Here is a 17,007-nt window from a genome sequence, read left to right on the forward strand (position 1 = left end):
TGTGCTTCAGGGAATCGTGCTTTGCAGCAAAAATCTCTTATCGTTTTTTTTTTATTTGGTTTGCGTGATTTTGGCTCAAATATTCAAGTCATTGCTCAGCGTTTTCAGACGTACAGCACACTGAGGAAGTTGGATCCCATCCTTTGCAATATACGTGAATCCATATTGTACTTCATATATTTTTTTTCTTATTTGTCGACATCTGCCAGACAAGGGCCCACTTTGTCGGTAATGAGTTATTGGCATTTTCATAATTTGGGATAACAAACGAGTAAAATAAAAATGTTAAAAAACCACTGCACTGTGTTTGAAAAATGTTCACACGTTCACATCTAATTCCACACACGCCGTACTCTACAGCGTAACTCAGAGATAAAGATAATAGGTGCACTACAGCACATGATAGGATGATGCAATTACCTGCGTACTTTCTATAGTAAGAAAGCAATAGTTATAATAGTTTTTTTCAAAGTACACATGCTTCCCCTGAAAACCTGATATGCCCTCCTGGGGAGGCGGGCCCCACCAGTTGAGTATCACCGCACTAGAGACACTGGTGGAGCATGCTCTTGGCAGGTTTGTGTTGAGTTGAATTGGCATGTGTGAATATTTCAATGTATGGGACTTAGAAGGTAGGTACAAGCTTCCTAAATTGGTTTCACTTCCAATGGCAGCCATGGTGAGATTCAAGTCCGTTGCAGTTAATGCCAGATCGGTCACTTTAACCCACAACGGAACTCCGTGAGTCCCTCCCCTCTCATAGAGTTCAAGCTTGAGCACTTGTAAAATCAGATTTCGCAAAAGGGAACCTGCAAAGTCTTACTAAAACAGATTAAACGAGAACTTGACATTCGTGATGCACTTTATATTGAGTTGGAAAAGGGGAATATATATTTATTTATTGTTTGCTGCGGCTCTTAACTGATTTAGCAAAAATTGCAAGATGCCAAATAGGGCATCTCATTGTTTGATAGTGTTTTTTACACACAGGATTATAAAGGATGACTATTGTATTGTAAGTGATTATAAGGGGGTGTGTGTGTGTGTGTGCACGCGTGTAGTAGAAAGTATGAAGTTCACATGTTCCATCGTTATTCCTGCGCGAACAAGTCACTTACTCTGATTACTCTGGAGATCTTGTTAAACCTTGTGCAACTAAGTTACCAGGTCGTGTTTGTTAGGGAACTGCAACACTGCGTAATATGCTGCCATTACAGTACATACTGTACTCTAAACCTAGGGACTCATTCATGAAACGACCAGCTCTGTTTTCTGAATGAAGCTTTGTATGTTTAAAGCACTTCCATGGAACCATTTTCTTTGTAGAAATCACATTTATTTCCCCAGTTTCATTCTGAGCACACACTTCATATAATGATTCTCTTGCAGTTTTACATTTAGAAGACATATTAATGGAAAAATATTTGTTTTGCTGAGACTCCCATATATTGCTGCTATAAAAACTGCTTTGTATCATCCCCTGATTACTGCGACTTTGGAATTCCTGCTGCATGATACCCTCTCCGGTACGAACAGAAAAAATTACAATCCGTGAGTATGCATGTCCTCAAACCTGCTTTATTCACCCAGGGCACGCCATACAGTCGTTAAGCTGCAGATAAGTATTCTGGGTAGTGACAGGCCAAAATCACCCACCGAGCGTGACACTTACAGTCCTGAATTAAACCCAAAGAAAGTGATATGATTGTATAGTCTGTGACATTTACAGTATGTTGGTTTTGCTTCTCCTTTAACTTCCAGACATACATGGGCAACCTATTAAATATATTTAAATGATGAAACCGCAGTGTAAAGGGATAGAAAATGTGTTACTGTATATCCCACTGTATTGCATCTTTAAATATTGGCACGTTGAGCTACAGCAAATGTCTTGTAAAAAGGAAATCAAAGAGCCTCACTAAACAAAAAACAAGAAAATACAAGCTTCTTGAATCCAAATTCATTTGATGTGGCTAATTATATTTAATAGAGCATTTTGCCATTGTATATTTATAAGTACTATTATGTGCTTCCAGTTTCTAAGTATCCAACACCTTTTTATGATCCCAATTTGTTGTAATTTATCTTCCTGTCTCTCCCTGGTCCTTTGTGTCCTCCTCCCATACCTCTGATCTTTGGCAGCAGTCCCCCGCTTCTCTTTGGCATTAGAAAGCGAATTTGTAGGCCGCTTTTCCTTGGCCCAAAGGAGAAACTTCAGCTCTTGAGAGATTCTCAACAATACTACATAAAATCTAAGTCAAAAGAGAGCTGGTATCGCCTTGTATTGAAAAACTTCCATATTCTTACACAATTCCAACTGGATTTACATGGCTATTACAATCTTATTCCTTATGTAAACCGTTTGTTTTAAAGCGGCAATACACCGTACATATTAAAGGAACAGTTCCCTTTCTGGAGATCTCGATTCCCGAGGTACACATGTGTTTAACTCCTCGGCGTGACGCAGGCCTATAAGAAGCCACGACGGTTGACGTTGCGGCTTCCTGTTGTCACACGGGAAATTGAAATCGCCATTTTGTTTTTCCCTGGAGGGAACTTACTGGCACTTCCTTCAGTGGTAAGTACAGTGTGTGCGTTTTTACTTGTCACCCATGACAATTGCTTATGTAGATGATTGGCGGTAAAACCAATTGAATGGGCAGAAAAACCAGACTGTGTGTCTTGTGTTTTTGTTTTTTTCTAAAGTCTGTGAACTTGTGGAGAAAAATGACATCAAGTTTATTAAAGGAAAAAATCTTTCATGTTCTATTTTTTTTTTTTATGGTACTTTTGCCCCAGTGTTGCAACCATGAGACCCCCAATGTATTCTAATATTATATGAGTTCTTATTTACATCTTTTAGTGCCAAAATGCCACAGACATTTGGGCACAAGAGCAATTTAATTGACATTCATGTGTAACTTGTCTGCCTTTCTCTTAATTATCTTAATAGTGTTTTTTGTGCTGACTAAATCGAAAAGGTGTGCAAATTCGTAGCTTTTTCTCTTAATGGTGCTTTCTCTTAATCCTGTGAGTATTTAAAGTGCCAGCAATGCCATTGCAGAAGCCCATTTGGCAATTGAGGAGTTAATAAGTCTGTAAAAAGCTTAACCCCGTGAGTGGGTGGCATGGTGTTTGAAGTGGGCTATGAACTGTAGGGGAATACAAATAAATGTTGATATACCGTTATCATGAATGTTTCATACAGAAGTATTTAGGCACTTACAAGAAGTACTAAGAATACTAGTAAAAGTAGATAATGTATGATTTCGGTTGACACATCTGGCTGCACCTGACCTCTAGAGCCCTCTTAATTTGCTTTATTCTCTCCCAGATCATTATGTGGAGTTAGCTGGGCGAGTCCCCACTGGGAAATCAGGTCTGCTGTATGTTGAGGTTAGGAAAGAGACAACCAGGTCCGTGATTTAAAATAATAAGATAACATCGTTTACCTATGCATTGCTCTGTAAACAATGTTTAACTATGCATCTGCACAGACACAGATCCTTGCCGATAAATAATTTCAAGAAAGGTTTTATCGTGTTACAATGAAATATTCATACATGGTACATAGTCACAGAAATAATTAGACGTCTAGTGTTTAGAGCAAACTGTGCCCGATAATCCTTTTCATGAATTAATTAGCCGGCATTTTTACCATCAATTTTAAGGTGACTCTGACTTCAACTCTTTAATGACTGTGAGTTTCCAAAGGGGGCCAGATGAGAACAAGTTTATGCGTAAAAGGGTTTGAAATAGTAGAGCCCTGATCTATTTAATGGGCAGGGCTCCTGTTGTACATTGTGCTGTTGCATGCTGTGTGCATGTTTTTCAGTGTTGTGTTAGAAGGGCAGTAAATATGTTGTGTTTGCAAAATTATTATTCTGGTTCAATTTTGCTGTTTACCTTAACATAACTAGTGACTTCATACCGATGTACAAGTTGGTCATTTTCACATGCATGACCTCATAATATCAAACCCTTTTTGTCACATTAATAACTTCTAAAATTAGTGTTTTCCTTCACCGTACAGACATCAACAAATCCACATGGTGCAATAATATGGGACAAATTCAAAACAACTGTTTAGTGATTATATTTATATTGTCCTATCCCTTTGGTACTGATCTACAGTGCCTGCTAGCATTTAATCACAGCAATCAAGTCACAAATAGTCATATGTAGACTTATATACTATCTAGTTACATTATAGATGAGTTTGGAAAAAAAATAATAACCCAGGGGTGCACAAACTTACCTTAATGCACCCCCTTGTCTCCTCTACCCCCGGTTCGCAACCCCCTCCCCCTGCATGGCTCCGGCGTCATGTGGACGCATCACTGCAATGGAGTTTTATTTACTTCCATTTTATCAAGCCGCATATGAACTTCTTCCTCAGTTAACCAAGTGTTCGTTAATACTGTATAGAGGTTGTGGCTTTCTCCTGCGGCACCACCATTGCAATTGATTCTTCCCTGGTAAATACAGAGGCAAAGAATTTGTTTAATACCTCAGCTTTTTCCTTATCTCCAATTATCTGCCTGTCCATCTCATACTAAAAGTGTCCAATATTTTCTTTTCTCTTTTTTTGTTATTAAGGTACTTAAAGAATTTTTTAGGGTTGACCTTACTTTTTACTGCAATCCTTTTTTCCATTATCCATTTTTGCTAATTTGATTGCCTTTTTGCAACTTTTGTTACATTCCTTATAATTCTGATATGCTGCCTCCGTCCCTTCTGACTTTAAGAATCTAAACGCCTGCCTCTTCTTATCCATTTCCTCACCTATCTGTTTATTTAGCCACATTGGTTGAGACTTGTTTATATTTATCACCCAAGGGTATAAACTGATATGTGTGCTTTTCTAACAATGTTTTAAAGACTACCCATTTATCTTCCACATTTTTCCCTGCAAAAAACATCATCCCAATGTATTCCCTGTAGATTAGTCCTCAGTTTATTACAATCTTCCCATCTAAAGTTTAAGGTCTTTGTTGAACCCAAGTAATCTGTTTTTGATAATTTATTTCAAATGATCACTCAAATCCAAATGTTCCATGATTTGAATATTTGCAATTACTTCTACATTGTTTGATATGACCAAATCCAGTTCAGCCCCTCTCCTGTTTGTTTCTCAATAATTTGGGTCATGTAATTCTCTTTAAGCACCCCCAAAAACCTGTTTCCTTTTGTTGTAATGCTAATCTCATTGCCCCAGTCTATATCTGGATAATTTAAAATACCCCCCATTAAGCAAACATGACCCAGTTTTGATGCCTTCTCCATTTGCAAAAGTATTTTAGCTTCATCAATCTCAGTTATTTGGTGGTTAATAGAATATCCTACAATCATTTTCTTTATACTTTTACCTCCACTGCTAATTTCTATTCACAAGGCCTCTACATTTTGATCATTGCCTTCATAAACATATTCCCTTATAATAGGTTTTAGATCTGGTTTAACATATAAGCATACTCCACTTCCTCTTCTATTTGCTCAATCCCTCCGAAAAAGGGAATAACCCTCTAAATTAACTGCCCAGTCAGCAGTTTCATCTCATCATGTTTCAGTAATGCCCATGATACCATACTGCTCCGCTGTAGCTAGTCAAGCTCACCCATTTTATCTGTCAGGCTTCTTGCATTAGCAAACATGCATTTAAGTGTTTTGAAGTGAAACTTCTTTAGTGGCACCTACCACATGAAAATTTCCCTGTCAGTAAATTGCCAAACTTCTGTGCCCCGGATCTCCTCCTCTTCTGACGGGGACTGCGAGATCTGGGTGCTGTGTCCCCGCAACTCCGCCGGGGGGAGCAGAGAGTGGGGGCAGCTCTGGGCCGTGGGACTCAGAAAGCTTGGGACTCCTGTACCAGCTCTTCCCCCCACCCCCTGTCAGCTTAGTGGGTGCGGATGGACTGGCAACACCTTGTGGGCAGCATGCAAGTCTGACAGCCCTACCCTAGAGCTTTGCTGGCTGCATTACACAGCTTGTGCAGCAAAGCCTAGGATCAGGAAAATGAGAAGCCGAAAAATCAACTCAATGACAACTATTTCATCCTTTGAGACCCATTAGTTTTGAGCTTGTCTACTGATTCTGTATAGTAAAGATGTTAATGGTTGCAAAGCAGACACAATAATGTGCGTAAGAAAAGTTAAAATCTTCTAAGGTGCTGTAAGACAGTACGACTGCCACTGCACGCATAGTGACCAACGGATAGCAAACCCTAACCCTTCATATGATAAATAAACTGTTTGCAAAGTAACTCTTTTGAGGCCAAAACACCTTTTACATATATATTCGAATTAACTGTTCAAATGCTTTTGCCCTAAAAAGTGCATATTATGGCTAATTGAACTATATTGAAACAATGTTGAACTCCTGAAGATGGTTGGTACCTCTTACTCTGTGTTGTCAATAAAGTGGGGCATCTGGGCCAACAGAACTGTATTTAACGTGTGATTGTCGCTGATTAACTCCATACTTCTTCTGTATAACAGTATTACTGTTGTTTTTGCAATGACAGAGTAGAACATCTTGATGAAGATGAGATGTTAATGAAGAGATCTGAAGAAGTCTGTTCCCTTTTAAGCACAACAGTAAACTACTGTAATCGGCCTTGTGTTGAAGTTTTATAATTGGGGAAATAACAAAATTATGCTAGGTATCTGTCGGAGATCTTAAGAAGTTCAACCATGGGTCTTTTCCTTGCCTTTGTTATGTGACTGTGTTGCATTGTGTCTACAATGTACCTTCTACAGAACACAGTCATGCAATCCTTTGGACTCCCAGGGTGGTTTCTAAAAAAGAGGGGATTACCTAGACGAGCAGCCCTCCTCCGGCAGCGTCGCAACGGCATATGATGTCACATTGCCATGGCAACACGCATCACGGCGTGATGTGACATCACATTGCCATGGCAACGCTATGTCATATAATACTGTGCAGTGGTAAAGCAACACTGCAGGAGGTGGCCCGCTGCGGAGTAGGTAAGAGGACACACCACCCAGACACCCCCACAGCACCCAGATCCAACTTCCGACCGGAGGGGGAAGCTGGAGGGGGCGCCCAGAAATCGCTTCTCCAGCTCCCCACATATCGGTGAACGTTGGATCCCAGTGCCGACAGGAGAGAGAAGAGGGAGCGCGGGGCCCCCAGAGGCGCGGAGCAGATCCCAAGTCGGCTGCCTTGCCTAAGGCCGGCCCTTGTCATTTAACTCTTTGAGTGCCCCAAGACATAGTAATTACATCAAGGGATCTGGCACTCCAGGGGCCCCATGACGTAGTGGCTACGTCATGCCCAGGGCGGGTTTTTACCTGCTTAGATTGCGTCCTGCATTCCCATGAATCGCAGGACGTGATCTACCTTGTGAAGGAATGACAGAGGGAAATGGCCACCGCGGTCACTTGATCTGCACTGTGCCGGAGGCGCCATGGCACTTGGGTACCATGACCCATTTAGCACTCAAAAGGGTTAAATGTCACCATATTATCTTATAACCCAAAATATTCAGTGTCTTACCAATGTGTGTTCATGTTATGATTCAGGCTCATAATACATTAAGGGCTCAACAAGCAGTTCAAGAAATCATTACTCTAACCCAGTGCTTCCCAACCTTGTTTACCTCATGAACCCCCTGGTAGAAAATATTTTTTCTGTGAACCCCTATAACCCCCTCTCTCCCCAATTCCTACCCTCTCACAGTCAGGGTTGTGCTCGCCACAAACCTGGGTCGGACCGCGTGGCTGAGGTGGGGTTGTAAAAGCACCGACCTTAGACCGCGCAGGCTGATCCGGATTGCGCAGTTCATAGTTGTACGTAGCAGGGTCTGGACTGGAGAAGGCAGCATCGTCAGTGGACAAGCCAGGGTCAGGACTGGAGACATCAGGGTAAACGTTGTTCAAGCAGGAGTTCGGCAACAGGTAGTCAGGAGTACCCCGCTTCAGCTTAGGAGCTTGAGCGCGGGAGTGGACCATGGCTTATGGTACTGGTCTCAGGAGGTGATAGGAAGACCGGAGTGGGCACACCGACTGGCAGCAGTGGAGATCAGTGCTTCAGCGCAGGAACCAGGACACGGCCTCTGCAATAGAGAAAGAGCAGCACGCCCCAGGAACCAGGGAGCTGAAGACAACACTGGGGAACCTCCGCTTCAGCACAGGAAACGGGAACAGACCGCTGCGTGACGCTAGCAGCCGGTCTCAGGAAACAAGGAGCCGAAGTAAACAAGGAGAGTACTCAGCTTCAGCACAGGAGACAGGAACTGACCGCTGCATGAGACTAGCAGCCAGTCACAGGAAACAGCGAGCTGAAGACAACAAGGAGAGTACTCCGCTTCAGCACAGGAACAGGCCGCTGCATGGGACTAGCAGCCGGCCTCAGGAACTAGGACAAAACAGAGTAGAAACGAGAATAACAAGCCAAGAGCTTGTGGCAGAACACTCGTTGACATCCATGAAGGACTATGCTCGGCAGGGAGCATTGTGGGAAAGCAGTACTTAAAGGTCAGTCAACCAATAGCAGAAGGGGCGTGTGACAGCATTACTTTGGTGAGTGAATCCAGGCTGCAGTAAATATCAGGGGAAGTGTTCCAGGACTGCACAGCTCTGCAAAGTAAGGCAAACAGTAAACCGAGGAGAGGATTCCTTACACTCACCATCCACAACTCTCTTTCCTATCCCCACTATCTCTGCCCCCCATCCATGTCTATCCCCATCCTCCATCTCTCCCCTTAATCCCCCTCTTCTCCCCATCCCCCCTCTTTCTAACCCCTCTCCCCTTCATCCCCCCACACCCTCTTTCTCCTCATCCACCTGCTCTCTCCCCTATCCCTGTCTTCCCCCCATCCTCCCCTCTCTTCCCCCCATTTCTCTCTTCCCCATCCCTCTTTCTTCCCCCCCCCCATTCCCGTTTCTTCCCCCCCCCCCATTCCCGTTTCTTCCCCCCTCACCCTCCCAGGCAGCAGAGGTAATTTTTCATTCAAATTAGGAGTCAGCGGGTAGAGGAAAGCGGCAGGCGGTGGTACTCACTGTAATATAGAGCAGGGAAAGGATCCGATGCCTGGCGGTAATTGACAGCATCCCAGCGCACCTGCCATTGCCACATTTTTTTTCCACAATCCCTGATGGGTGTGTGAACCACCAGTTGGGAGACACTGCTATAACCAGATACTTGATATGGTTAAATAACACCATTTAATAAAACTGAACACTATCAGTAACAGTTTATATTTTTTGCACATTAGCTGTACATTGTTCTATAAATTGCCAGAGACCTTTTCATCAGAAGAGAAGATGTTGAGAAAGGGGCACAACATTTGACTCATCCAAATGCATAATAAATACTTGTCAAATTGTAAATTTGATATGGTCCATCATAGAACCATGTCATTATATTATTATAACCAATCTGTCATACTTCTTGAAATGGGCCACATAGAATTTGGATTATATATATATATATATATATATATATTTATTTATTTTTAACAGATATTTAAACCAATAATTCCAGCCATATGGGTTTTTGCTTGCTCAGGTGTTTTTTTTTCTTCTCTCTTTCCAATATTCTTATAGATTTAATTTTAAAACTCAGTCCTCCGGGCAAAGACTGAACAAACAGACCTTTCTGCCAGATAGTAATGATTAAAATAACCCAGGCCTTTTCACGCCTCTATTTTTAGTGTATAATATATATATATTTTTATATATAAAAAATGCTAAAGATAAATACATTTCAGATCCACATGTTCGAATTCCTCACAACTGACATTATTTGGTGTCATATTTGGTCAGCGTCCGGCAGCATTGTTTATTTTATTGACATTGTAAATTACATTTTTGAAGGGGAAAAAAATTTGCTAAGTACTATATGTAATTTCCTACAAATGTGTAATATCTCAAACTAAATTATTGCCCTTCAGATGACTGCGTTTGTAGAATCAGTGAGTATGCAATGCATATTACATTTAGAGAAATGTAACAAAACAATGTGGTATAGTAAGATTGGCAATTGTCAAATTAGCCATTGTTTGACTATCATCTACTACTGTATGCCTGACATTAAGGCTACACCCACACTGATATTGTTAGATTGGCGCTTATTCAGTAATGCATCACTTGCCCTGTAATACAACATTTTCCCTGCTATCAGCAGTGAGTTATTTAACCCACACTATTATGGTTGCTTGATCAGGTAACGAGTTGAAGTACGATGGAAATCAGACACGTTTGTTTCTGCTTTTCGAATCCACATTGTAAATAACTTTCTTTTTTTTTTATCCTTTCCCAGTATTAATGTCAGAGTACATAAACGTTTTCATTTTTAGAGTATACTTATCTCTACTTCTTTTTGAAAAATGGTGCCATCCTGCACCGTATACTTCAGCTTGTGTATCATTTGGTGTTATGGTCTTTTAATGCTTTTTCTATTATAGTTTAATGATCAGAACGGTATGGTCCAATTAAAATCCACAACAAGAAAACACAATCCCCAAATAATATCAACTCCAATCAGAGGAAAGACATGGAATATAAAAATAAACAGAAGGGCAAAACAGCATTCCAATGTGTAAAAATGCATATATATATATATATATATATATATATATATATATATATATATATATATATATATATATATACACATACACACACACACACACACAAGAGAAGCAGACACACCAGGTCTTGTAGTAAAATAAAAAATTATTTAGAAAAAAAAAATCAACATTTCAGCTTTCACTAGAGCCTTTTTCAAGACAAACAATTGGTGCAGATACAGAACCATTGATACCCTTTCCTCCTCTTGTTGCACCCACGCAGTTCACATTTAGTGGAAGACACTGCATTTCTATATATTTTTTTTCTGTTTGGACTAGAATTGTAGTCTAAAAAGAAACCAGCGTTTCTATCCACTCTGGGACTTTCATCAAAGGGGGTTCCATAGTGAATCAAAACACTGGTCTCTGTTTGCAGTATAATATATTCTTTTTTCACTAACAATTCTACAGTGCATTTTTCATTGAACTCTGGTTTGGGTGAAATATTTAAACTTATATTTAAATTTAAATGCCTTAAACTCAACATGGCTAAAACAGAGCTCCTCATACTTCCTCCCAAACCTGGCCCTACTACCTCCTTCCACATTACTGTTGGAACTACGATCATTCACCCAGTAGCCCAAGCACGCTGCCTAGGGGTCACACTCGACTCCTCTCTCGCATTCGCCACTCGCATTCAAAACATTTCTAAAACTTGTCGCTTTTTCCTCACCAATATATCAAAGATACGCCCTTTCGTCTGTTGCTCGACTGCTAAAACTCTGACTCAGGCCCTCATTCTCTCCCGTCTTGATTACTGTAACCTCCTGCTGTCCGGCCTTCCTGCCTCTCACCTGTCTCCCCTACAATCTATCCTAAATGCTGCTGCCAGAATCACTCTACTCTTTCCTAGATCTGTCTCAGCATCTCCCCTCATGAAATCCCTCTCCTGGCTTCCGATCAAATCCCGCATCTCACACTTCATTCTCCTCACTTTTAAAGCTTTACACTCTTCTGCCCCTCCTTACATCTCAGCCCTAATTTCTCGTTATGCACCATCCAGACTCTTGCGTTCTTCTCAAGGATGTCTTCTTTCTACCCCCTTTGTATCTAAAGCCCTCTCCCACCTTAAACTTTTTTCACTGACTGCCTCTGGAATGCCCTTCCCCTCAGTACCCGACTAGCACCCTCTCTATCCACCTTTAAGACCCACCTTAAGACACACTTGCTTAAAGAAGCATATGAATAGCACTGTGGATATTCTGAACACATGATACATAAAGCTTGGCCCCCTGCAGACACACTTACCAGAACTCCCTCCTACTGTCTCTGTACGTTCTCCCTACCTACCAATTAGACTGTAAGCTCCTCGGGGCAGGGACTCCTCTTCCTTAATGTTACTTTTATGTCTGAAGCACTTATTCCCATGATCTGTTATTTATATTATCTGTTATTTATTTGATTACCACATGTATTACTACTGTGAAGCGCTATGTACATTAATGGCGCTATATAAATTAAGACATACAATACAATTTACTATGTTATTATATATAATGTGTGTGCACTTGCTTTTACGTTTTTATTCATTTATGGAGTGCCTATTATTCTTTTTTCAAAATTGATAGGGATCTTGAAACGGTCAGCCTGTTAAACCCTATTGTGCAATATTAGTGTGTTATACACAGTGGCGTGCAAAGTTGCACAGTGTCATTATAAGATTTGTCTAACGTTTTAACCAATAATGATTCTAGATTAAAAGGCACATAACGTGCCTGCACTTTGATGAAAATTGGTATGTGATGGAAGGAGTCGCCTTTTTTTGCAAACCGAAGTGACTGGTTTTCTTATATTTTAGGTCTTTCGCTGAAGATGTGAGAACCTCACATCTCAAGTTGTTAATAGCACCGTAATCTACCATCATAAAGCCAAAATGTAGTGGTAACGTCAGTCAAATGTAGTACCGTATATTCTTTCCTTGACCAGGACTTTATTCCTTCTGGAAATGATAAAACGGACTGTGGTAGAAAAATACATACAATACTTTAAATGAATAGCTCTAGACGTGCGTTTGGAAATGGTACAAACGTTTCATTTATACTTCTTATTTTTTTTCCAGGTGGCCTTTTTGAAGATCTGAAGAACTTCTTGAAATCCTCTTCCAAAGCATCCAGTGCTCAGTGTACTGGGGAAATGCATTATACATGTATATGTATTATAAGCAATAAATATTATTTCATATCCAGTACTGACAGAGTTGACACATAATGCGAAGAACAGAAGAGCTTGACAGTCCTGCTGTGGGGATGCATTTGGCTATCTTAAGGAAGAAACATGATACGTAATTCCACCAAGATCCCATTATCCAATTCCCAGCACTGAGGGAGTTCATACCACAATGTCAGGTTTTACTCCGATATTGATGACTATTTCTTTAATGATCACCAAGCTAAAAACCGGAAGAAACTATGTTGATGCAAAAATGGATAAAAAATAAAATAAAAAAATGTGTTGCTAAATAGGTTAACAGAAAAACTATACTTGCTTTGTTAAGCAGTGATACTGCTCCATAGTTATTACAAAAAAAATGAATTTTATTCACGTAGACACCTATATTCATATCCTTAAAATTGTAACCATCAAAGACCTATACTTTTTACCGTACAGTTGCTAGATGAACACAATGCTTCATTAAAACGAGTGTAACCTTTAAACAAGATAAGCTGGAGCTCAGTGGAACAGGATGAGAAGAAATGGTTGCGTTTTGTCAATTACTTAGATGGATGATAGCTGTTAGCAAACCTCCTTCTGAGTCTCTTAAACAACTTGTCATAGTTATTTTCATTCTTCAGTGGTGAATGTGCTTACTTATTTTGCTGTCATCGTAAAATAAAGCAAAACATTTCCAAATTACCAAATCTGTGTTTTATGAACTAACTCCCTCTGTAATTAATAATTGCATTACTTATTTTAGCTGCAATGTGAGCTGTTTACTGTGCACTTATGGTGATACACATTAAATAAGAAAGGCGTCCTATTTAAAATTGTTCAACCTTGTTACAGCGAACAATTCAGTTGGAAGGGTTTTGCACACAGACAGAAAACCTATTCTGCTGTCTTGGGAAAACATCAAATTGACCTTTTGGGGATTCACTTTGATAATATTCTGTTTGGAACCTTTTCAGCTATATTGTATTTATGTATTTTACTTTTCAGGTGCAGTTTTAGGAATATAGCACCTCCTGGAAATTATTGCCTAGGTAAATTCAAACTAGTAGACATGACACTGCATTCCATGGGTGGTAAACATGTTACAGTTCTTGTGAATGGACATTAAGACTATTATTTAGAATGCTGTGAAGTTATTTCCTCATACTGAAGAAGATTGTAGTCTCATTCATGTGAACTGAGTTGATCTCTTCTCCAGCACAATGAACCAGCTTCATAGCATAGTGAATAAAGGCCTAAAATGTCTATTTGACAGACTCGGCTAAACTTTCTCTGTATAGAAAAATTAAAAAGGGAAATCATTCAAAGTCCCATTACCTACAAAAACATTTTGGAGAAACTTCTTAGGTTATAGCCTGTATTTATGTCATGGAGGGGTAGCAATATCAGTCTCTCCTGCTACAGCATACTAACAAAATGGCCCAAAAGCAGAAAAGGAAAATGGGTTTTGGAAGAAATCCACATTAATAGGGGCACACACTAAAGTATCAAAATAGTACATTTGTTCTAAATTAAGAAACATCCAAGAGAAATAATGGAATTTCAAAAATTAGATATATTTACATAGAAAACTCTAGTACATCTCATAGAGGGGGAAAATAGAAGAGGGCAGTAGAAACATTCAAAATAGAAAGAAATGAATAGACAACAGTAAGACACCACAATATAGCACACCTCATAGACCAAGCATATGGGTAGCTCCATGGCTGATACTATACACCACATACAGCGACCTGGGCCCCTTGCAGACACATTTACCTGCACACCCTCCTACTGTGTCTTTGTTCTTCCTACTTACAAGCTCTTCGGGACAGGGACTCCTTTTCCTAATGTTACTTTTATATCTCAAGCGCTTATTCCCATTATGTGTTATATTATTATGTCGTGTATTACTGCTGTGAAGAGCTATATACAATATCAATTCCGGGTTTAGATTTTAACAGAAAAAAACACCACCGACTGATTATTTTGTGCTTCCAGTTAAAACCGATGAACACCAGAAATGAAGCACCCTTTCCTATTCAATTCCACCTCTTGTGGCGGCCTGTCTGCAGGTAGGAGAGACACACATCACAGAGGAGAATGGAAACTAAAAAAAAGTGCACCGATAAACACCAAATTCAAATGTAATTTTTTTCGTTAACACTGATAAACATAGCCTTTTATAGAATGAAAACAGGAACAAATATACACTTTTTTTTCCCATAGCTGAACCGCATTAATTTCAGCTCGTGGGACACGCTACTTCTAGAGATTCTTACCTCCGTAGGGGATGCTGGTATCTCTGGACATTTAAATATCCTGTGTCAGCCACGATGCGGCTTCATATTATCCCTTGTGAACGGACATTTAAACTGAAAAGAGATACCACCAACCCCTGATGATGATGAGTGGAAAGCCTTTTTATTAAATATTTTGTTATTTAGTAGATGAGAGTTCTGTGGTAAACAGCCGCTACAGCCTGATATCCAAACTACCTTGAGGAACTGCACGATCTACAGGTGTGAGATGATTCAGCACGAGCAACGGGTGGGATCTACCAAGACTCCCCACGTAAGGTACCGGGATCATTACCCTAGGAGACCAGCAGGATTAGGCTCCAGGAGATAACAGAGGTTAAGAGATACAGCTGCAGGAGAAGCTATTCGCAGGTATTTAGTCACCTCTAAATTTATATAATTAAAACACAGCTACCTATGGGGCACAAAATTATTATTTTGAGATGGGGAGGCGAGTAGTGATGTGGGGCTCATCACCCATAAAACAATGGGATAGAGGGGATCATAAGGTGTGAAATTATGGGAACGGATTACTTGCTCAAGGCCATGCTGACTCGAATATAATAGGGTATGCTGTTTTATATTCTGTATGTTTAATCTGTAAAAAGCTGTATTCTGTTTAATATGTAATGCTATTGAATTGCCGGATGTAGGACCACTTCGGTCGTTCGCCTGCACCTCAGGACGTGATACATGGAGGTTTACCATTTACATGACAAAGTGCCATGGGAGTCTGAAATCGGGGTTCATCGGAGCGCTGGTCACCTCCGCTAGGTGCAGCAGTAGCCAGCCCATCCATGGGGCAAAAGAGCCGAGTTTGGCCTTGGCCAACTTCAGATCTTCCAAGTTGTTTTCCCCCTACCAATCCCCCTTCCTACAACCTCTGGGGTCCGGTCCCTCCTCTGCTGGTGGGACTTTGGGGCATATTCTTGAGTACATGGGGAAAGGATCTTGTCCCCTTAACACAATACAACCGGATCGTAGGATGAGCACGCACTTTTCTATTACAGATATAACGCCGGATAACTTAAAATGTCAACTTAATCTCTCACAACGTGAAAGGCTGGAACAGCCCAAATAAACGCCGGGTGGCAATGGCAGACTACAAGACACACTTTAGCATAAATAGCTCACCTCGGTATATAGATAAACAGTTCAGGCAATTCTTCCTGGCCTCAGCCAAAGAGAAAAAGAGAGACATGGCAATACTCATCCACAACAACTTTCCTTTCGTAGCTGAAACAATCAAGAAAGAAGTGGCAAAGGGTAATATAATATTAGCAGGGGACTGCAACATGGCAATTAACCCTAAGCTGGATAGGTCGGGTCTGCACAAACCTAACAGGTGCTTTGAATGCACTGATCACAGGTATGAAAGAGAAGCAAATTGTTGATATTTGGTGGGCAGGGCATCGATCCATGATATTTCATGGTCGGACCATGCACCAATAGAGCTAAGGTGCGCACAAATTCACCTAGACAGACCTGGAGCAAACTGGAAACTTAATGAGTTAATCTTGAAAATCCCAGAAATGTATCAATCTGTAAGTGAGGAGACTGACCAATTTTTTAAAGTAAATAATGGTAGTGTAAAATCCCAATACCGCCCTATGGGAAGTGCATACTGTAAGGCAATGCTGAGAGGCACACTGATTAGTATCGCAGCCAGACGAAAAAGAGAAAGAGATGCTAAGATAAGCAAATTGTTGATATTTTGCTCTCTTTCATACCTGTGATCAGTGCATTCAAAGCACCTGTTAAGTTAAGCTACAGGCCAAACTAAAATCCCTTTCTGGTAGTCATAAACAAAATGCTAACTCACAGATCCTGAAAGAATGAAAAGTTATCAAAATTGAGCTAAATCTACTTTTAACCTCCCAGACAGATACACTAACTTATTGAGCTGGTCAAAGAGGAAGTTTTATGAGAAAGCAAACAGGCCAGATACCATGCTAGCGAATAAAT

General features: G+C 40.4%; 1 protein-coding gene across 4 annotated transcripts in view; it reads left to right on the forward strand.

Annotated features, from left to right (window-relative positions):
* Positions 1–13,446, forward strand: part of UBE3D (ubiquitin protein ligase E3D) — a 181,082-nt gene extending 167,636 nt beyond the window's left edge. For 2 of the 4 annotated variants that reach the window (XM_075597939.1, XM_075597937.1), the window contains exon 10: positions 12,654–13,444. In XM_075597939.1, coding sequence (XP_075454054.1) covers positions 12,654–12,674 — 21 coding nt within the window. In that variant the 3' untranslated portion in view covers positions 12,675–13,444. Of the gene's footprint in view, positions 1–12,653 lie in introns of all 4 variants that reach the window. The other 2 variants (XM_075597941.1, XM_075597940.1) reach the window with 2 other exon arrangements.
* Positions 13,447–17,007: the final 3,561 nt, after the last annotated feature.

The sequence above is a fragment of the Ascaphus truei genome, chromosome 4 (genome assembly GCF_040206685.1).
Source record: "Ascaphus truei isolate aAscTru1 chromosome 4, aAscTru1.hap1, whole genome shotgun sequence".
Lineage (NCBI taxonomy): Eukaryota > Metazoa > Chordata > Amphibia > Anura > Ascaphidae > Ascaphus > Ascaphus truei.